The 23,226-nt window shown below is 43.9% G+C and overlaps 1 protein-coding gene across 13 annotated transcripts in view; it reads right to left on the reverse strand.

Moving 5' to 3' along the window:
* TIAM1 (TIAM Rac1 associated GEF 1) overlaps positions 1–23,226 on the reverse strand; it is a 194,372-nt gene that overhangs the window by 21,718 nt on the left and 149,428 nt on the right. For 10 of the 13 annotated variants that reach the window (XR_012777875.1, XM_075517327.1, XM_075517310.1 and 7 more), the window contains 4 exons: positions 21,890–21,971; positions 16,562–16,648; positions 12,961–13,185; positions 2,729–2,835 (listed from right to left, as the gene is read on the reverse strand). Coding sequence is in view for 12 of the 13 variants with exons in the window: in XM_075517327.1 (XP_075373442.1) it covers positions 2,729–2,835; positions 12,961–13,185; positions 16,562–16,648; positions 21,890–21,971 (501 nt within the window). In the remaining variant the exon portion in view is untranslated. The remainder of the gene's footprint in view (positions 1–2,728; positions 2,836–12,960; positions 13,186–16,561; positions 16,649–21,889; positions 21,972–23,226) is intronic. The other 3 variants (XM_075517369.1, XM_075517362.1, XM_075517345.1) reach the window with 1 other exon arrangement.

Consider the following 23,226-nt stretch of genomic DNA (forward strand, 5'->3'; position numbering starts at 1 on the left):
TCACACAGCTTACCTTCATAAAAAGCCCACCCGGCCTCTGCTACAAGAGCGGACAAAGGAGAGCCGCAGCGCTGTGTTCCTCTCCTTTTCCCATGAATTATTAACTCTCCCCTAGGATCGCTTTGCTGGCTGGAGAGCCGGGAAGTTTCCTTGGAGAAGCTTGGAGCTCTCCTCCTCTGCAGCACTCTGTGGGCGTCAGCGGACCGCCAGCACCACGGCACGGAGCGGTGGTGTTTGCAGGATTAAGCCCTGCCTCAGGATCATGCTATCACAAGGCAAAAGACAACCCAAATGCTATTTTCAGATCTTCAGCTGCTAACGCTGCATCTGCGTTGAAAGAAGGGGAACTCTGCATTTAGGTGGGAGGCTCCAGCGTAGTTAAACTGGATCTCCTCTGCTGCCCAGAGGTGAATGGGTAAGAGCGCTCCTGCCCTGCTTTTGCCAAGAAGGGCAGAAAACAAAGAATGTCTCCCTTGAACTCCACCATCCGAGGGAGACTGGAAGCTGTGGCAGCGATGGCGATACAGGAGAACGTCCCTCCTGCTGGTACGAGGGCAGAACGTTTCACTTCCCACGTACAAAAATAACCCATGTAAAACAGTGCTGAGGACATCAGCTTAATCTTCTGCACCATAATCCTAGGAGCACGGAAAGGTGTGGCAGTGCACAGAGAGGAAAACACCTTTGCTTTTTTCCTCACTGTACCAGCCAAGTGGTGACTTTCCACGGAAAAACACATGTTGCAGACTCCTTACTCCCCACATGGATTGGCTTTTCCAAGCACACAGAAAAGCAAAGGGATTAGGAAAACCCTCCCGTTGATTGAGCTTTTTTAGGTTAGGTTTTTTTGCATTGTTGTTGTATTTAAAAATTAGCATGTGATTAGCAAGCAATGACATCCTCCCCTCTACCATATACTGGAATTATCTGTAGGCATTGTAAAATAATTTGGGGGTTTCTGCAGCTTTCGTTAGAGAGGAGCCACAAAGAAAGCCCACTTAGTACAGAGCTATTCTACGTGAACAGAGACAGTGGCATTCATGAATTTGCCAAATAGATGCCAAATGTACAAGTGTGCTTCTTTTTTTATGGAAGACCATTTCGAGCAGTTTGTCCCATAGCAAACAGAACGTGAAGTAAAATGCCTCACTCCCCTCTATATCACACAAACAAAACAAGACATATTTCTGAATTTTAAAAGAAAACATGTACTGATGTCCACATTTCATTTGCAGAAAGACAGATTTTCCTCTCGTTGGAAACCAAGGCTTGTTAGAATTACAAGTTACTCTTCCAATAAAAGAATATTAAGCATTAGAGCTGCTAACACACATTTCTCAGTTTAACTAAATCTGCTGAGCCACAAGGCTAATCATGTAATCCTTACACCTTGCTTCAGGCAATTACAGCTCTGAAGATCCAGGAGGCAAGATGCAAAATGGAACCCCACAGCCTGTCACACAGTTCAGAAACAGAAAGCTACAGAAAACACAGCAAGAACATTTATTCCCCCAGCAGCTATGTGTTATGCTCGGTGCTTTTCCACAGCTCCAGTGTTTAACAGAAGAGACTCCTTTCAGAGCATATGAAAATCCCACATATTTACAGTTAAAATTCCCAAAGTATCAACAAACATTTCCACTTACTCAAGAAGAAATTCTTTGTACTTACAAGAAAATGTCCCGTAATAAAACCTGGAAACAAACTGTAAGAGTAATCACCCCCCCTGCATGCAAGCTCTGCATGTATTTCATGCACGGGAATGTTTCCTCTTATCTGACTTCCACTGTCTGGCTATCAAAGACAAAACTACAGGCTAGCGTGACATAAGAGATCAGGAAACAAGAGGCCAGGGTCTTTTCCTTCCTTTTGCTACAATGATGAGTAGAATAGCACAGGGACCAGTTCAGAGCTCACTGTAACACATTTTAGTTAAAACAAGAGCTGAGAAAAAATACACCTGTACATAAACACAGACTGAGTGAGATCTGATACTCATTAGATCATGAATTCTGCAGAAAAATAGCTGTAAACTCTCACCAACACCTATGCAACAAATACCTAAAAGTAATCAGTGCCCTCAAAATAATCTCACTTGATTCTGCCACAAAAGCCACTGATCATCACACCTTATGTTGTGTAAAGCTCCCCAGCACCAGAGCAAGTACAAACTACCAACCACTGCAAAACCCATCCCTTAATAGATGGCAATTAGCAATCCATTTGCACAACCTCTTAGCTATAATTGAAGAGTTTTGCTTCAATTTAAGGTAGATTGGCTATAATTAGTTTGCATTTAAAAACTATCATGTGTGCTATGCTATTGATTTAAGGCAATACTGTTTAACTCACATTCCTCCTATGCCTAGAAATCAAGAAAGAATAAGAAATCGTAATAATCCATCTGATCTTCTGGGTTCGCTGACCTGCTCTGGTGAAGGATGTGATAAACCAGCCCATTTAAAGACTATGTGGGAATATTATCACAAGATACTGAAGATGTGAACCAACCCTGGAAAAAGGGTGCAAGTCTTGCTTAAGAGGTAGCAATGTGCCATAATCAAAGCTGCAATTTGTTACATTCAATATCATCCGTAAAAAACTTCAAAGTAAGATTAACATTTTCCCAGGCAGGATGCTCTAATCGTGTGCCGCTGTGAAGTCAGCACATCAGCTGTGAGTGTACTGCACTTTCGCTCCTTGTCATGTGAAAATGAAACTTTCTCACCTTGCTCATCTTATCGGCCTCATCAGATGACTCCAAGTCTTGCGCTTCTGCCTCCTCTGGAGCTGTGTCAACAGAGCTGTCCGGGTCGCCGCAAAGCAAGTGCCCTCCTGAAATTGAGATGTGTGTGAAAACCCAGCCATAATTTCCAAAAATTCAAAAAGCTGGGCACAACAGACATGGAGTTCCCATGGAGGGCCCGGCCCCATCCTGCACACAAGTACACGCCAACAAGATGTTATGCCAGAGGCACTCAAGGACCTCAAAGGACTACCTTGGTTTACAGCAGGGGCCAGGTTTAACTACAGGTGTAAAAATAAACAGGTTATGGCCAGACACACTATTTAGTGGAAACTACGAAAGCCGATTCAGAGATAAGGCTAAAATGCCACATTGAAATTCTTACGTTTATTATTTATTTCTAGGCTGGTGAGCAATTGCCTACCTTTATACTTCAGTGGTTTCAAATGGAAACTGCCATATGTGAATGGCAGGCTGCGCCAAGAAGCAAGCCTTGGTCAGCCCTTCCTCCAAGTTAAGTTGAATGTGATGACTTTAAATTGCTTGCAGTTTTGGCCGAACACACCCACTACTGAGTTTCTATGTTGATTTTTAAGGAAACAAACCCGGTTTTAGCAATTTTTAGGAGTCTATTACATTAACTGAAAACTACATTTCATTTCCATCGGTACATGGCAACAACTGTGCACCCCTATGCCTGCACACTCTTCTGGAGACTATGTTGTTGACAGAGCTAATAACTCCTTTGTGACTCCTTGTAAGTAAATGATGAATTACCTGAAAGTGACAAAAGAAAGAAGAGAAGTAATCCCAGTCTGAGAGCTCTGTGCACAAATAACTTTTTGGGGGATCTCATTCTCTGACTCGAATAGCTGTAAGAAGCAGTATTACTATGCCTTAGCCAGTCTTCACAGAAAAACAGATTTCATATACATTCAGCTTCTAGCTATGGCAAATTATAATGACCAGTGATGGACTGAACTCTGCCAGGAAACTCCTGCATGCCTCAATTGACCTTCAAGCCAGCATAAAGAGATGCTTTACAGCAGCTGAGTCCAGACACTAATTCCTTTTACCTTTCCCCTCTCCTCCCCTCAAGCCCATAAGGAAGAGTTTTTTCTATGGTGCCACTCCTGGGGCTGGATGGGGAAGGGTGGTTTCTGAGTACGCCTCCCTGCCCGCATCCTGCCACACAAATAGGATGTCGTGTGAATGTGAATGTCCCACCAGGGATTATACCTTTTATTCCATTACATTTATTCTTCAGACAATGCAGAAAAACATAATCAAAGTTCAATGGATGCAGCAACACTGAAAGTCCCTGCTTTTTAAAGCCCAAGACTCAACAGACTATATTAACGTAATTTTTGGTTGTATTGTTAGCACGTAGCATTTAAACATTTTGGTGGAAAACTGACACTATTCTGTAGAAGAATAGAATTTTTTTCAAACCAGTGGGTTTTTTTGCTTTGCTAGCCCTACAAATAGAAGCAGCCCAACAGCACACTGTCATGTTGTCAGCACCCAGTGGTCCAGCAGCCATCCCTTCCTATTCACTACTAGGTTGAAACATGGATGTTTTACAAAGATTAACAGTGATTTAGCATATCAGATGCAGCACCATTTCTATGCTAGTCCCATACTGACTCTCACATTACTTGCTATTTTTCAATTAGACATTTCAATTTAGGTAAGTCACGTATATTTGTCTACAAGGAGCATTTGGCTAGATACCAATGCTGTGAGTAAAAAGGCTACAGTGATGATAACACACATCTGTTATACTGATATATTTCAGTTAAACACTGTGTGGTTTGGCCAAAAAGGCTACAATAGCATGGATGGTCTTTTTAATTCAGATAAAATGCTGCTTTAAAATCAAGAGATTTTGAAAAAACAAACCCTGATTACACGCATCCAATGTATTTGTTTATATTTATACTGGAATTAAATATATTTCATGATATAGAAATGATACTCTCTAAGAAATACATTTCCTAAATGAATAAGAAAAATTCTGCTGCCTCTTCGCTACGATTGAAAAGCCACTGCTCTTCTTTCAAGGAGCGTTATGTTAACGCATAGTGTTGGTTCACGAACACATCCTAGGTGAGGCTCTCTCTACATCAAGACTGAGGGCAGAGATCCAGGTCTGGGTTCTTCAGCACCCAACTTTCAGATGCTGCCCTTGCAAGCTTTCAGCCACCATTATCAAAAACAATTTTCAGGACTATACAAGATTTCCACTTTATTGAGTCTGGAAATAATTTGGAAAAATTGGAATTCAGAAAACCAGAATTAAATTCAGAAAATATTCTGCATACTGGGATGGAGCTAAATTGGACATCAAATGAAATTAAAAGGACATAAAAGGTAGTTCATAGTTGAGCTTCCGGAAGACATGCCTCTCTTCTGAAAAGATAGGTTTACCTTTTAAAAAGATGTGCTTGTAGGGGATGTTTGGCAACACAAAATCTATTTGAGGGAGTGGTTTTTTTCTGTAAGAAGTTAGGTTTTCTGAGCCTTGGCCATGATTTTATCAACTTGGACTAACAGCTTTCTGGTCTCTCTATTAATGTGTGAAAAAATTCTTAAAACCCTTAAGCTATCCATTAAAAAATAAGAGAAGAAATGTGCTGTATGTCATAATTTGGTTTTGGCCAGTCTGTGTTTTTTCACTGCAATTAATTTCTCATTATAAGCTGTGTGAAATACATCCTACAGCTGTTTCTCACACCAAGCCAAGGCAAATAATGTTTGTTTTGGGGTTTTGGTTTTTGCTTTTAAGCTACCACTTTTTCTTTTCCTGTATATTAAAACACCACTTAATCTATTTCCTGCAGTATAAACACTTTTACCCAGTACACAGCAATCTCTCACTTACATCTTAATGAGCAGTCACACAGTACATGTGCTCAGGGTATTTCTAATGTCTTAAGCTGCCAAAGCCAATGTCAACTTTAGCAGGTTTATCTGCTGGTTGTTAAACACAGGCAATCAGTTCAATAACGCCGCACGTTCCTGTCTTTTAATACCTTCCAGTTACCGTCCCATTTCTGTCAGGTTCTTTACATCATTTTATTTTTGCCCTGTAAATCTTTATTTAGCTCTGCAAGGAGCTCTGAGGACAATGTGCTCATTTCCTCCTGCAGCACCTGAACGCTGCCCAACCCCTATCATTTGCTAGGGACAACAACACATGGGCTTCACTTGACATTAAGGAATTAGAAAGGGAAATCCAAAAAGCAGCAGGAAAGGGGGGTCAAGTCCGTGTGGCCACCAGCACAGATGGAGGTGACACGAGCCCCCAAGCTGCCTCAGCAGTGTAATATCCATGACATTATGACTAATGCCCATTAAATAACTCCTACTTATGGCTAGAACTAAGAAAATAAAAGGAAGTCTTATATTACTGGAGCAAAGGTGCTGGGGCTTAAAGGCCTGGAGAATCACGTAAAGCTTAAGCACCATGCCAACACTTGGCTAAAATTTTCCACGGCTGCTGCTTCCAATTTGCAGGGTTGCTGTTGCTCAAGATTTTAATGAGACTTTCACGATATTTGGTACTGCTCTTAAAGCCTGTTTCTTGGTGCCAGAATGCAGTGGAAATAACTATTCCTAGCCAAACTCTGTTACAGCTGTGGTGCAAAGCTCAGAAGTCCACATCCTACTAAGACAAAAAGCAGCACACAAATCAGAAAACCCTCCATGCCCATAATTTTAGCATCTCGATGCCTTATTCCTAAGTATGTGGAACTGGCAGTACTGAATTTAGTCCCCTCTGTGGCTGCAACAGGGAAGTGCTGGCAAGGACAGCCATCTGCCAGCATGTTACACGCTGTGGGCCAGAAGCAACAACAGGCTCGGATGGCTGAAAACTATGGTATGTAATTTTAAGGTGCCTCAGTTTCTTAAGCAGGTCGTTTTACACATCTCAGCGCCCCACACAACACCTTGCCGTGCGACTGAGGCAGAGATCTGGGACTGCTGCTGCAGCCGGGTGGCAAGTGTCAGAGGCCGAGGAGCTCAGCCTGGTGTCCTTCCCTGCCTGCCTGCCACCGCTCGCTCCCTGCTAAAGGTGCGTCGTTCTCCTCCATAGTTCCTTCACTGATGAAGCTCAGCGATACTGGAAGTCAAACATAGCGATTGCTTAATCACTTTCAGCGAGAAATAAGCAGTGACCCCCATCCAAGTTGAAACGACAGAAGAAATATGGAGCAGGCAGAACACGACTACCCCGGCTGAAGCCCAGCCGAGACACTCAGGTGTCTGTGCTCCTGCAAGATGTCCTGCCGAGGCTTCAGTGGCCAAGTGCTTTCAGCAGCTCGTTTGACTGTCATCGTAAAAGAAAAGAGTATCACTTACTTTGACAGTTCAACGGCAGCTTCCTATAACAGAAAGTGTAATTTCTAAATGCTGTTGGTGAACAGCACCGTTATGACAACGGAGTACCTTTCAGAAGAGACTCTGTCACAAACGGAACAATTTTAATACAAATTGCTAGGGAACTGTCTCTCAGATTAAATTTTTATTTGAGACAAAATTTCACCTATAAATCTACAATTAAAAAGGTAAGCATGCATTTTTTTCTTTTTTAGAAGAATTCTGGTTAGCTTTGAAACACTGAAACATAAAAGAAGAAAATATAATTTTTACACTGGGGTATTCTGTCCCGTTGGGAAGTCCCACAGGATTGATAACCTCTCCAAAGACCTGTAAAACCAAGCTGCAGCTACCACAATTACAGTCAACTGCGTGACCAAAGAACAGTATAGGAACAAATTGGGGAATTCTGCCTTTCTTGGAGAGCTACAGAACAAGCCCCATAAATCTCTTTCCCTTTTGACAGAACTCTATTGCTACCCTTTCCATTTCAACTAGGTAATAAATTGCGCAAATATAGAAAAACCTACGCTGAATGACATTCAATTCATTCACTCTTCTTGGGAGAAATGCAGATTCAATTAAAATTTCCCTATACCCACTGTACCGCGGCCACTTTTCACCCTCCCCAGGTCAGGAGCCTCATCAAACACGTGCAATACACTTGAGTAGCCTGTTTGGAATAAACAGGAATTTTCATAGACCTAAAAATGAAGCATGTGCTCAGTGAGCTTGGAAAGCAGGGACACTGAGATCCGAAAAACCAGCCTTTCCTTGTGCAAGTACCAAGCTGCAGCCTCGGGTCGCGGAGCCGGCAGGGGGAGCGGCAACACAGCAAGAATATTAAGATTAGAAATCCGCGGGTAAGGGAGCAGGTCTGCTTACTGCAGCTAAAATGGAAAGGGCCAGAAACCCAAAGCCGCAATGCAAAAACTAACGTGCTAATAGCCACGCTGCTTATTTCAACAGCAGCTCAGGCAGACTTTAGAAAAGCTAGGAATGAGACCTCTGAATGCAATTCTGACTGAGGCAACATCCTTCAGCTTTGGCTTTTAAGCTGTTAGAAGATAGATCTCGTGAACGACAGTTCTGCATGTCTCCAATTAATTACATGCAAGACCCTCAGACTGCTGCTGCAGTAAATGCCCCTGGAATTGTTAAATCAAGCACTGAATGATAACAATATTTTTTAACATGCTACAAAAGGTATGAAATTAGTTGTCTCCCTCAGGAAAATAACCCTGAAGAAATTAAGGTTACTGTTAGTCTCAGCTTGTTCTGAAATCCCAATTACCTAGCCTAAGGGGACCTGTGACAGGACGAGGATGGAATGAAAATTAGTGGCCATTCTTATAGTGCAATGAAAGTTTGTTTCAGTTTTATACCATAATCTTTAGAGCGTGTGTTAACTTCAGCCTCTGGTTTGCCTGCTTTCTGAATAACAAAATAATAGACTCCTTAAAAATGCCTAGCTGCTTCATATCTAGAAGATTAATACACCCATTCAAAACAAGGGTATCCTTTCTTTTTTATCATTTATATGTTCTGCACAGTGATTTATATGGCTCGCAGTTATCCCTGCAGAGTCCTCATATCCTCATGCTAGAGGTCTCCAAAATACAGGAGCATGCAAAGCCTAAACCTCAGAAACTCTACCCCAGTGTAAAAAAAGGTAGTGAATTGTGGGGAGACCACAACAAATATGGAGACTACTCCCATTCCCAAATCCCGTTCTAATAACAAAATATCTCCTTTATGATTTTGGGGAGATGCAATGCGGTGTTTCCAGCTTTCAGCCTCTCATTCCCTGGATTGAGTGGAGCAGAATGGGGATACAAAACACTCCTCATGGGGAGGGGAGAGAGCTCTCACTGATCCTTTTAGGCAATAAGGAAAACATGCTGTGGGGCTCCAGACAGAATGAGAGCTAGTCCTCCTCAACCAGATTTATGCAGACTGCGTCAGCAGGAGAGAAGACTGAAAGCCAGGAAAAACAGCAATAGATGAAAGGAACAAAACTTGTGGCTCTGCAAGCCTGACGCAGCGCGAATTCCTAGGGGAAAGTATATATCATACCCAAGATGATATTTTTCACATCAATTAGAGATATAAAATCCAAGGCCATTTCAAGATAACCTGTTAAGTAAACGCAATTAAGTAACTGCTGCCACAGAGCTAATTTGCAGCTCTAGCCTCAACCTCAGTATATAAAAGGTAATGAAACAGCTGTAAGAGATGTAGTATTTAACAGGAGCACTGGTAGTCACTTCAGGGAGGTTGACTCCCAAAAACACAGCCTCGTTTTGCTCCTGGAAGGCCTCCCACTGAGTAATAAGGTGTTAGGAAAGCTTCCTTAAAAAAAAAAGTAACACAGCATCTTTCTGTTGAAAACACACAATGTGATTTGCCTCACACAAAAAATCTACTCTTTGCTGCCTTCATAGCTGATGAAGAATTGCTAGTGAACAAGATAATGATAGGACATCAGCATGATCAGTCAACCAGACCCTGAATTTCTGGAGAATGGAAGTGCCTACAGGTGATTTATACCTGCTGGCATTCTGGCCCAGAAATGTTTCACCCCCCTGCTGAAAGGGGGGCTATACTACTTCAGGACCGAAGAAAAAATCTGCATGCTATAAATAAAGCATATAACAGAAATCACTGAGCTGATTTGCCTAGCCAGCCAAACTGCCAGTAATCAACAAGGACACAAATAATTGGGTCAGTGGGTATTTCATACTTGACTGCTCTCTACAAGAAGCTGTGGAGCTGAGACCAAAAATCTAAGATACAGCCACAATCTCCCAAATAAAAGCACGTACCCCTTTTTAAAATTTCACGTGGATCCCATTTTAGGTAATGAATCCCTGAAAAAGCACAGGGCCAGAAGAAGAAAGGCTTCAGTAAAACATTGTGTTCTACAAACACCTAAATAGAGAGCAATTGATGGGGAAGATCAAAACACTTGCCTCCCAATCGCACACTTGGGTGCAGATCCTTGATTTCACTCCCACCTCAGGCTAAGTCATCCCAAATTAGAGCATCGGCGTTCTTTAGCTTTAAACACCATCTTAACATCATTCTTCAGAGGCATATTTCATATAGCAACTACAGGAGCTTTCAGAAGCTGCCAGAGACACCTGCGCATCTGCTGATGAGCTATTGTGTTGCTTCTGTTGGTTAAAGAAGTATTCCTCCCCCTTTGAGGAGGAATGAAAGCGATTCCCACCTCAACATTTGCTGCGTTTTGAAGGAAAGCAAATGTCAAGAGAGCTCTAGCTTCTGTGTCGCCTGTCGTCTGAAAGAGAGAGCAAAGGAGTTGAGTACAGCACACCAAAAGTGAAGGGCAGCCATACCGAGAGAAATCTGAAGGAAAAGGAAGCCCTAAAGCTTATCCCCGGTCCTGGGGAGCTATTTAAGAAGCAGGCGCTTTGGCCCACCAGACAGTTCACGTGCTCTCTGCAGGACATGGAAGAACAAGCAGCCGTTCCACGCCACTGCGATAACCACAAAACCCCAGCTCTGGAGAAGCTCACAAAGGAGGACAGGCGTGACTTGAGAGCAGCACAAAGGAAGTCGTGTCTACAAAGCGGCAGAGGCGGGAGGTCTGATTTTGCCGTGACATGTCCATCAGCCACGTCCTATGTCTTCATTTCACACGGTGCACACAGCGTTATTACTGGACAACGTTAAAAGGCAAATGCTAGGCTCTTCAGACACATTTGGCGAACCGTGCACTATCTCACCCTCAGCAAGGAAAAGGACCCCTCGATGACCCTCAAAATAATGATGCAGAGAACTGACAGCAGCAGAGAAACTGCTTGTTGAGACCAGCTGGTGAGACCCTGTGTTACAAAATGTGACTGCTCTGCCTTAGAAATCACCACATTGCGTAAATACAAAAGTCCCAGTTCCCAATTCTTTGCACCCAGGGCAGACACCCACTTCAGCGAAAAGTGGAGGTATGAGGACTCAGCGCTTGGGGTTTCAGTGAAAAAGTACAAGCAAGGACAAAAGGATAGGGCTTGCGAAGAGCTGGTGTTACGTAGGAAATGGGGGCATCTTGTGGCCAGCTATTAAAATGTACAAGATGAGCTTGATTTTTCAGCAGAAAAGCCTGACTGGAAAAAGTTCAATGAAAATTAAAAGGGGACAATGTCCTTCTGAAAATGTTTAATTTTAACTGCCTTTGGGGGTTTATCCCACATGTTACATGAGGTTGCTTTTACCAGTCCCCTCAGAGGTATTTGCAATAAGCTGTTTTTAAGCTTTCTTGTTCACACTATTCCACTTGCTATGAATACCACACTCCCCACAGTCAGACTAGGGGTCCAGCTTTCCCTTTCCTCACTACATGTTCCCATCACCTGAACAATGACATTTTTGCTAGATCACTTTCAGTAAATATTTTAAGCAAAACCAGAGCAGCATCCAGAAACATTCAGAGTCAGGCTGTACCTCCCTGACCCTTTGCAGGCAGAGATGAGTCAGCTTGGTCCTGAGCCCAAGCAAGCTGTCTTTCACTGAGGCTCACTTGCTCCAGCTCAGCATCATGCTAATGCACTCACCCCACTCCTGGGTTAGCTCCAGTTTGCACCAAGACTCATCCCAGAAGCCCCTACACCGAGTGACTGCAGCAATCAGACAGACGTGTCCTGGGAGAAGGCTGACTTTAACCCCGGTGAAGTGCATTAACAGCCCCCCTCCTGCTCCAGCGTTTTATTCCAAATGCCCAAAACAAAACCGTTTCATAGTTACTAAAACAATTATTTTGACATTTCTGAAACGTTTACTTTGGGGAGAAAACAAAGTATTTTGACATATTCAGACACCATTTACTTTTGATTGGAAGTCAAAATTTACCTCAGCTGAGAATAGTTTTGATTATCTAGAAACTACTTCTTTTTGGCCATTCCATTCATTTCTCATGTATTTTAAATTATTCCAAAAAACTAAAGCAAGCAGGTATCTCCAGTACCCTCTTCTGTTTTCGAGTATGGGGGGCATTTAGAAGCTGGCAAGTAAGACTTGACTAAGCAGACAAGTAAGAGGACACATGGTGAAGGAGCTTTCCTGCTATCCCAGTGCAGTTCCCAACACTCTTGTCTTACAGAGGTAATGGCTAGCAACTACCAAGGAGGCGATCCTGCTCTTCTCCAGTCATTTCTCTTATCCCAGCACAGGTGCTTGTCCTCAGCCAGTTCAGGAAGCTAAACTAGTGGCAAACAGTTCACATTTGCTAGAGATTGATCTTCTGCCAGTTCAGTTCTCTGAACTGAACCAGCGTGGTGGGCAGGAATGCCTCTTCCCACCACAGTGTGCTGTGGGACCAGTTAGATACGTTTGGCTGTAATATCAACCCCTACCTTTAGGTGTTTTGAACTGTCCTTGTGAGTTATTTATGTGTCTCATCAAACACACTGGGCTCCTGTGCTCCTGGCTAATCCCAGAGAGGGCAAATGCTTCCCTCTTCCTTCCCTGCCATACGTATATCCTGTGGGCAAATCCAGAGGTAAAGGCACCTCCTGAGCAGCCCAGGCAGGAGCAATTAGTTCTGCGACTCACTGTAGGCACAGCTAGATGATGTGACATGCATTTGGCGATGCCACACGTTTCACAGCCTAACCATGTACACAGTCATCCTTCATTGCTACCGCAGATTATACCTTACAGCTTCCAGAGCTCCCACGTATTATCTGCCCAGCGCATTCAGACTGTAATTCCTCTCACTTCCACCATGGAAGTTACATGCAGGGATCAATGGGATTACACCAGCACATTGTAAGCACGAATCCTCCTCCGGGTAATTTCTACATTGAACCCAATACCTTGGTTGCTCCCAGCAAATGTCAGTGTGCTGTCACTCAAGTCAGACAGGTTTTCCAAGCGACGTGGTGGTGGCTGCATTAGTTTCTGCCCTTCCTCTATCTCAGGATAGGTGCGCACGGTAAGACACAGCGAAGGCTGAACAAGGGCATCTTTCAGCAAAGCTGAGTCCAGATCCTCAGCAGCTTTCTTGTTGATCTCCACAATTTCATCGCCAGCTTTCAGGCCTGCAACACAGAAAGGAACAGGTAAGACTTGTACAGTAACTTTTCTGTTACCCACAGACATCAAGGAGCTCAGCCGGGTGTTTATGAAGTGCCAGACAGTGTTACGTCTAGACATAAAGTAAACATTTATGACTGCAAATGATATTGAAATTTGATGGACTTTTGCGAGATCTGTTGTCAGGCTGGTACTCCAGTACCATCCCCTAAGAGCGTGGTGCCCAGGAAGTCCCTCACAACGTACCAGCAACAAGATATCCCCTTTTTCTTCACGTCACTCTGCAAGGGAACAGCCACTGTACAGCAAGCCACCCTACACAACGCATTGCTCGTAAATAAATATATACTGAAGGACAGAGTCAGACTTCTGAGGTGCTGCACGCAACACTGGGGAAGGACAGAGTAGCTGGGCTGGCTTGATTCTTGCTTTTAACTTTCCATATAAGTGAAGGCTTTTATTTGAAGTGGTCACCTACCCATACACCTTAGGAGGAGAGAAAACGTTTCCTGCTCAGTCGGGGTGTATGGTGTAGGACTTCAGATAGCCTCCTCTCTGGCCCTGTCTGAATCACGGCCTAGCACGTAGATCTTCAAAAGTCAAATTTTAGCGCTCGGTAAGTTAGTCGTGGTTTTTTCCCAATCGAATTTCAGGAGCTATTTATAGCACCAGCACCCAAGGGAAAAGGGGAATTGCAGAGGAAACAGCTGACTCCCACTTGCTTTGGGGGCAACACAGCGATGCCAACAGGCGACGTGAAGTCCTCTGAGGTGCTGCAGGAAACCTGACCTTCCCCTCAGCCAGCTGGGCCCGCTCTCCGACTGACAACAGCAAGCTGGACCAGGGTTTACTCCCAAATAACCTTTAGGGTCAGGCAGGCGGTGGCACACCAGGGCACGTGGGTGCTGACAGCCCCGACTGTCGGGGGTTTTTTCTCCACTTGAGGGTGATGCTGGTGGTCCCCCCACAGGCATCCCCCCAGGAGCCGGCCAGCTGGGCACGGCCGGTGGGAAAGCATACTCTGCAATGGCCACCAACCCACCAACGGGACCGCCGTGGCATCCCAGTCACTGTCCTGGCATTTACAGGGACGAAAGCTGGAATTTACAGGGTCGAAAGAGCTGCTCCCTCTGTGGGGGTGACCTGCCCTCGTGCCGTGCAGTCCTCTGGCTGGGCGGTCGTGCAGAGGACGCGTCTTGCCACCCTTAAGCCCAGGTGAAAGGCCTGACTCAATGAGCCTGAGCTGCGAGCAGAGCTCAGCTGCATCCTCCAGGAAACAGATTACCTACCCGCATTCAAGAAAGAAACATGGAAGGGAAGAGGCTACAGAGCTTCAGTCTTCTTTAGGAAAATTGAGATCTTTCTAAATGCATGTAATTGTGCCCAGAAACTGTAGTGAGGCATGCAGTTTCGGAGAGAATAAAATGAACCAGATAGAATAGCTACAAAGTAAATGGACCATAAAATCATATTTGAAACAAGGACAAAACAAAGCAAGTCAAGCATTTCACATTATTTCATTTATTCTACTTAGTGATGCCATGTCATAATAGTAGCATTAATATGCCTGCAACCATAAACATCGTTTCTGGGGCTTCATTTACTCTTTGTAATCCTTGTTTTGAATCATTTGGGATAAAGCATCGTGTCTATCTCAGTACAATCAAGCACCTCAAATTCCAACAATGGTCTAGTTAACGCAGACCAACAGAAAAAAAAAAAAGATAAATCATAAAAATTATAAGGAGAAAATAAAGTTTAAGTTATCTAATTGGAGAAAAGATTGAAAATGCAATACTGTATCTCTACTGGTTAGCTATAGGAAGCGCAGTCAAATGCAAACTTGAATGTAAATAATGGGAGGAAGAGAGAGTTTTCCTCCCTGCTTTCTGCTAAGTATGGGTATCTTGTCATAATATCCTGCCAAATACTGTGCATACAGAAGTGGCTTTTTATATCAATTATGAAGAGCAATATATCACTGAAAGTGTGTTTTAGCGTTTCAGCCCCACAGGAGGCAGTCTGTGTTCATGCATTCATTTAAATTGTTGCTCAAACATTTTCTAAAAGCAAAATAAGGAAGCTCTTCTGAACTCCCCCATCCCCAATATTCTCTTTGCTCCCCACAAGAAGCCCGCAGAGTTTTATTTCCCTGGTGCAGGCTGGCAGAGAGCCACCCCCCAGCTCCCTTTCGGGGCTTCTGGCAGAATCCCCATCCTGTCAGCCAGGGAATCATATGGGGCTGAGGTGGGGTGAGGAGAGAAAGATGGTCTTTTCAAGCTCAATAGACATATGCAGCATCCTCCAGAACCACCTAGGGTTTTTCTTAAGTTAGGGTTAGAGGTTACAGCTGAGTGAAACTCGAGGCTCCCTGCAGTCAGAACTGTTCCCCCTCCTCTGCCCCCTGTTTCTTCCTTTGCAGTTCCCGTCTGCACAGTCCTGTCCCTCCACTGTGCCACTTCTGCCACTTGCTTCACTGCAACACAAGCCAACTCCATTTGCCAGCGGGTCAGAAAACCAGCCACGCAGTTCTGCCGCAGCAGTTTTCTATCAAGACGGGGAGCTGAATCGGCTCAGCTAAGAGTGCCAGAGTCAGCACAAGGCAAAGGGCTAGAGCAGTTTGGGGGAGACCAGCCCCGATTGCTTTCAGCAACAGCAAACTGTTGAATAAGTGCTGTATGACCATGTAACCACTCACCAATAAAACTCTGCAGGTGTTTCTGAAGACTCTGCATATACTGATAGGTTATGACGAGATGAGAGTCTTCTCACTCTACATGCTCCCCATGTTATACTTTAAAATCTGGTTAGGTTTCAGCTGCCCGGCTCCCTGACCAGCCCATCCCGTGACTGCATGAGCAGCTGTGCCAGCACATCAGAAAGGGCAATGAATGGGAAAAGCAGTAAGGGCATGGCAGTGTCAGGGTCGACCTCAGCTTCGGCAAGCTGCATTTAAACCATATCCTGCTCTGCCCTGGGACGAGCCCAGCAGCCTAGTTATCTCTGCTGGCTTCTGGTCCAAGTGCTGTCATGCTTCCTGCAAAACTAGAGGGAGTAATCCCAGCTGCAGAGAGCACTATGATGACCTCTACTGTACCTGTTCATCTTGCAGTGACTGACTTGAGAGGGGCCCTGCTCCTCTTTCTAGCTGCAAGGGACATGCTGACCCTGCTACATACACAGCAACTCAAAATTAAGAGGTTGCCTATATAGCACAGCTGATCCCAAGAGCAGAACAGCCTAAGGTTCTTCCCAAAAGACCACGGTCTCTTTTGGACTGGGACCCTGGTTTGGTGCGTTCGTAAAGCTCCTATCCCAACATACCAGGTCTATACCAGGATTAAACAAACAGTAACAAAAACACTTTAAAAAGTCTTTTACCTTTCTTGAAAGCCAGGCCTGTCTCTTTGACGCCGTTCACGTACAGCCGACGAATCCCTTCTTCTTCCACAGAGGACAGAGAGAAACCTAGGGAGGTACCCAACGAGACAGTTAGAAAAAGCCAACCACTTCCAGTGTGTCCTGACAACTGCACGCACTACAGGTAAGGCTGTGCTGTCCCTGCAGCGAGCAGTCGGGAATTCCTCCCTTCTCCTTTCCCATAAACCTTTACAAACGTAAAGGGAAAGTTAAAAAAATCAAAGTGGCTTTAACAAAAACCTGAACTGAATTTCTGAATTCATACATAAATCATCTATGGCTTTATTTGAGGATACTACAGCTGCAAAACGTTGGAACAGACTTCCAATTCTCTTGCCACAAAAGGTCACTTCAAGAAGTTTTGCTGTTTGCAGACAAAAGCTGCACAGAGATGTCGTTTGTGACCCAAACTGACAAAAGCCAGGAAACGGAGAGCTATGGCTGACATGCCATCCTGAACTCAGACAAGGAATAACAGCGCCTGCTAAAGCAGAATGCCAACTTTTACTTTTTTCAATTTCTGGACTGGACGAGTTTGTAAAAATGCCGCTTCCCCTTCTCCCCCTTTCTATTCTCAGCTGCTCCTGGCACAACCTGTTATTTGCTAAGTCTCAGCTCATTTTATAGCTACATTAGAGACCCATAGACCAGCCTTATAATGGAAGTACTGACACAGCCTTAATTTAAACAGTGCAAATGGTACTGTTACATTTGGTTTTGGTGATTTTCCTGCCATTTGTGTTTGACACTGTGTAAGATAACAACGTGCAAAGGAAATACAATGTGGTTAGTTAAATAGAGTTTATTTATTTACTGTTGAGAGTTACCTAAAGCAGAACATTTGCCTTTCTGAAACTTCATTACTCCCTAAATGGGTGCAGGCAACCATTTGGTCTCTCTTTTTCTGACTAGAAAAACATTTACAAACCTCTGGGGGGAGACGCTTGTTTGACATGGAATCAGCCACCAGCCAAGAGGAAGCAGATGTGCTGGGAGCCTATTCCAACTTTAGGACTCCCTTCAAGTTGGTGCTTATGGATGAGAAGTTATTTTTTCATCCACCATTTAAAAAAAAGAAAGGAGGAGGAAAATGTGGCAGCCTAGAAGTGAGGAGCATATGGCCCTTCGTGACTTACTGAGCTACTTGGAATCCGTATGCGAGCTCCTCAGCCTGAATAAAATGAAATTTGTGAAGCTCACTCATCACACCAACTTTGGCAGAGAGAAAAACTCTTAACTAAACAAAAGAGCAGCTGTAAAAAAATAGTAGTTATTGGTTGTCATCACTGCAAAGCCTACCTGGAAAACCCTTAACCAGAAGCACAGTGGAGCATGCCCAAGATTGCAGTTTGAGTCAGCACAAATTATCAGTTACTAATACCATCACCCTTTTGCAACTGAAATGTTGTTTTGCAGCCAACTACCATACAGTTAAAACAAGGCTGAGCTGCATCTCAAGTTCTTGCTGTGGCTAACTGTGAAGAGATTAACACGCCCAAGCAGTCCCAAGCTCCCATTCTGCTCCATGAGAAGACCTCTGTCTCCTCCAATCTGTCAGGGCTAAGGACAAGTGTAGTTGCTTTTTAATTCGGCTTTCATTAAAAAAAAAAATCCAGAGAGCGGAACAGGTGTAAAGAGCAATTACATGTGTTGTCATCACCTTTAAGAGATGAGAGATGGGCAATTGGCAACAGCCTTGAAACGGTCATCTCACAAATACACATAACCCCTCCACAGACAGGGCATGTGACTAAACCCCAAGTACGGATAAACTGTTTTATTTCCACAGTTGTGATGTGGCTGGATCCGGTAAACAATTTGAAGCAGCATTCCTGTTCCACTGCAGTGCCAGTACCAGTGCTTTCACTGCCATGCAGTAAAGCAGAGCAGGGAACTCATCCAGATGGGAAATACCTAAGAGTGAGTGTGTGTGTGTGTGTGTGTGTGTGTCTATAGAGATATATATATAGATATAGGTATATATATACTTGCATATATATATATATACACACTTGCATATATGCATATATGCATAAACACGTATGTGTAGTTCGTATATACACACCTCTAGTACGAATGTACAGTTTCCATCTGGCTGAATTCTGCAGGTGCTCCACACAAACACGTGTACTAGCACTGCATGAGAGGAAGGGCAGGAGTGGGTGGAAGTGACAGCGATTGCATAAGCTGGCATCACTGCCAAAAAGATTATTATCAAACTGTGCATGGACTCTGAAAAACAGGTGTGAAGAAATGGGTGGTGACCCAGACAGAGCCTCTTCTTCACTGCAAAGTTTTGATGACAGGAGAACAAAAAGTCTGTATCTATGAGTGCACATGGCCTCACTGAACCAGCACAATACCTGAACAAATCCACCTCCAGAAAATTCCCTCAGCCCCCTGAGACACACAGTAGCTAAGAAAAATGCCAGTATGTTCCCGGTACATACAGGAGCTGGAAGCAATAGGTTCTTACTGCTGGTGCGCCCTGATTCCTGCCCACACAACCTTTGCAAAGAGGCTGGTACCAGTGAAAGAGGCAAGAACGTATGTGCCCAGGCATCAGCAACAGCATCACATTGACAGATCTAACGCTGGCAAGGTCCGACACACCGGCCAGGCACTCCAGGAGTGCCTCTTACCACAGGCACGCTGGTGGGAGTAGAAACACTATGCAATCTTCCCAGGTGAGTTTTCCCTGAAACGCTCTGCTCTGTCCTCTTTACGTCACTTGAACTCGTGGTGTGCTCAGGCACGACGGCCAAGCTGCTCCAAAGGCCTGGTAACGGCTGAAGGGGCAGCTCTGCCCCCTCCCCAGCACCAGGATCTCTCAGCTGGCCTAAAACAGCTTGCAAAGCCAGCAGACAGCTATTCACTTCTTTTATTATCTTACCTTTCTGCCAGGCTAGTGAGCTGAACTGGCCTGTCTAATTGCACCCTTAGTGAAAGCGTTTCACCTCCCTATCTTTGATACTATGTCTGTTAAATGGAGATAACAGCACTAAGTCTACATTGTTGGGATTACTGAATAGCTGCTTGTGAAGGATCTTGAAAATTCAAGGTGATTTACAAGTATTATTATTGCTATAGCTGGAATACTAGCAACAGCAACAGGTAATGTCACTAATGATTTTCATAATCTCATCCATTTTCAAAATGAAGACTTTTCCAGTTCTTCTGGAGGAATCAAGGCACAGGGAATTTGGACATATGTTTTTAAAATGGGCGAGAAGTATGAAGCTTGAACAAAGCTGCACAGAAAAAACAAGTAATCATGAGAATAAAAAGTCCCTTAGCACTCTAGACATTCAGTTTCAGTACTGGCTCCTGACCCTGTTCCCAGCACTTGTTGAAGTCTCTGTGAGGGGCTGAGCCTCCAGCGCTGCCCAGCTGACTGAGAACCAACCTCAAAGGCAGCCCCGCTCACAGACTTATGCAGGTGCTTAGATCCTTGGAGACTGTGCAGTCATGTTATTGATTTAGGTTTTTTTCAAAACAAAACCAGTAGCAAGAACCCTTAAGCAACCCTGTTAAAAAGATTCTATGCCAAAATGTTAAAGCTCTGATCTTCATGTTGCCATAGCTCGTGAATGTGCTGTAGCTTTCTCTCTGGATTGTAAAAGTATGTATTGGCAACGCTAATTCTGTAAAGAGACTAAAAGAACTAAAAACTCAAATCAACCTAACATACAGGATGGAAAAGGATCTCAGGAGGAACCCTAGCCTTCCCCAGCACCACAACAGGATCAACACTTCACCTCTGCTCCCCCGCACATATGTATTTCAGCACACACTTGTCACTGTATGAACACATAGTACTGTTTCTCTGAGACACATACAGACTACAGAAATTCTGCTGCCATTTAGAGTCAGAGTAAGTTTTGCCATTTTCTTTCAAGGAGAGCAAAGTCAGCTTTTATGGGGTGTATTTAGCATTCACTCCCTGCAGGGTCGGAGCCACTGAACAGATAACATCCCATGTCTCACACAGCTGATGTCATTTCACAGGACATGACAGTGCATTTCACCATCTTTCCCATCTATCACTTAAAAAAAGAGAAGAAAAAGAAATAAACAGGAAATGCCACGATACCCCTAACTCTTACAGTGCTTTCAGGCACAGCATAATTGAACCTAGGGCCATCACTGTGCTGGTTAATATTACTCTCCTAGGCCTTCAATATTCAAATTGCAGTCAGTACCACTGCTTTGTAGCAGAGCTCAATATTCAAATGGCCTGCAGCTGTATAGTAAGCAGTTTGGGGATTCAGAATTATTCTAGTCATTAAAACAGAATATTTAGATAAACAGTAAAAAGATGCAGATCGGCTTCCCACAGGGTAGGTTGCACAAATAACTTTAAAATTTAATAAATAACAAAAAATAATAAAATTAAATAACAGAACTGTAATTGCCAGACCAAAGGGCAAACTCACCCAGCTGGAGGTCTGTAATTCGAAATACTCTGAAAGCTAAGAAATACGACGACCCCATGTAAAGATTGGGGATTTTGCTGAGATTACACAGGGAGGACTTCCCCTGTTTTAGATTTTACACACAGATCTGTACCATGTGTCAGATTCTGGCTCCAGGAGTCCAGAGGACATCCTCGAGGGCCAGGCGTGCACCAGGACCAGGCTCCCCCAGCCTCGGGAACGGGGGTGCAAGACAGGGACCCACCTTGCGCGCCCACGGCAGGCGGGGAAAGAGGCCAAGCAGCCTCTCCTGGGACACCTGCCCGGCCACAGACCTTGAGACGCCTCGTACCCACAGCAATGCTCCTGGCAGCATCTCTGCCATCACACTTGGTGGAAGGGGTGAGGAGGGGGAGAGCCTGCTAGCCGTGGCGAGCCACAGCAGCAGCCCTCTCCCAAGCCCCACTGCAGGGCCCCTGTGAACGCCGCAATGCAGGCATTCATGTAAGATGTGACAACTGGCAGAGGATGCTGTTTTCTGCTGGCGCTCAGTTGCACAAACTCCATAGGTGGTGTTTTGAGAAACTACAAGAACAAGAAAACATTTGTCCTTTCTGCCACCGTAGTTCTCATCAAAGAGCTGCACATCCTACAGCTCAAGAACCAGGAAACACAGCGTTCAGTTCACTACAAGTAAAACCGTCCTGCTTCAGGGCAGGGGAGCGAGCTTTCTGAGGATGGCACAGGAATCAGCTGCGCTTTTCTTATTGTGTTCAACAAGCCTGTCAGGTACATCAATGAATAGCAAGCAAGAACCTGCACACACTAGAATTTACTTGGTAGAAAAGTAAAAACAAATCAAGGAGAAACTCACCATAAATATCAGAGGATGCATCAGACTTCTCTATTTGAATGTGCTGTGTAATTTTCTGACAGATTTCGATTTCTTTGTACAGCTGAATAGAAAAAAAAAACCACAAAAATATGTTTTTGTGGGTGGACATCAATTGTAATCATTCTGAACAGATGATTTTTTTTTTTTAATTACAGGCAGAAGAAATGGACTGTTGTCATTATTTATCAAATAATTTTTCTCCACATGCATGAGATGTATTCATAGTGTCACTAAGCTTTACTGTTAGGAACAGAGTTAAAGAGGAGGCAGCAGTGTTTTATTACCACCATCATGAAAGCAAGGATCTATTTCACTCAGTCAGTATCATTTTGAGTGCACAAGAAGGAGGAGCTCCTTCTTGTTTTTGTATTTTAGGAGAGCTAGGAGAGCTCCTATTCCTGTTTTTGTATTTTATGGGTAGTCATCATTTAACATTTTTATATTCTTTAGATTAAGACATTGCAGGAATTAAATTACTCGATAGTATTAAAATCACAAGGAGGGATTTTGTTTCTTAAATACATTTCTTAATTGTTAGAAGACTACCAGATTTCTTAGCATGAAATTTCATCTTTAACACATTTATGTTTATTTGTACCAAGAAAAGCCACCAAGTCTTTGAAACGGTCATTAACATCCTTCCTGGGAGACCAGCACAAATTCACACCTAGGTAATAACCCAGAAGCCTACGCACGTAGGTGTAATTCACTCTGCCTTTCAGGAGCCAAGCAACCCCTCAGCAGGGCTACACCCCTCCGCCACTGCTCACACATCTTGTGTTTTTAAACCACTTACATTCTGCTGTCCTGTGTGGCTTGCTATTGTACCCGAGTCCTGCCCCGAGCTCTGAACAAAGACACTTGTATTGGGTCCTGCCACCTCACCTGAGGCAGGGAAATCCTGCTTTTCCGGACAAAGTCAGATATTTAGAGGCTCTGAGCTGACATCTTTGGGAGTCAGCCTTGACTTACTCTTTGTAAGACAGCCTTGACATACTGGAAACCTCTGGGTCAGCACAGGTTTGAAGGTGGTTTGTCCATAGCACAGGCTAGGACTTAAGTAACAAACCGTCTTTTCATCTTCGGAAAAAATCATACCCACGGGTGAATGAGAGCCCACACGTAAATATTAATATTGTTTACGTGCTGGTATGAGCGTGTAAAAAAGCAATTCACAATAATTAACATTTTGAAACTAAGTGACATCAGTGTTTGGACTGAAGTATTTAAACCATTTCTTTAAAAAAGAAGAGTAACTCATTAGTAAAGGGTTTCCTTAAAAATATAATTTTATCTCCTGCTTATATCAGCACTTA

This window comes from Mycteria americana, chromosome 1, assembly GCF_035582795.1.
Source record: "Mycteria americana isolate JAX WOST 10 ecotype Jacksonville Zoo and Gardens chromosome 1, USCA_MyAme_1.0, whole genome shotgun sequence".
In the NCBI taxonomy this organism is placed as follows: Eukaryota; Metazoa; Chordata; class Aves; order Ciconiiformes; family Ciconiidae; genus Mycteria; species Mycteria americana.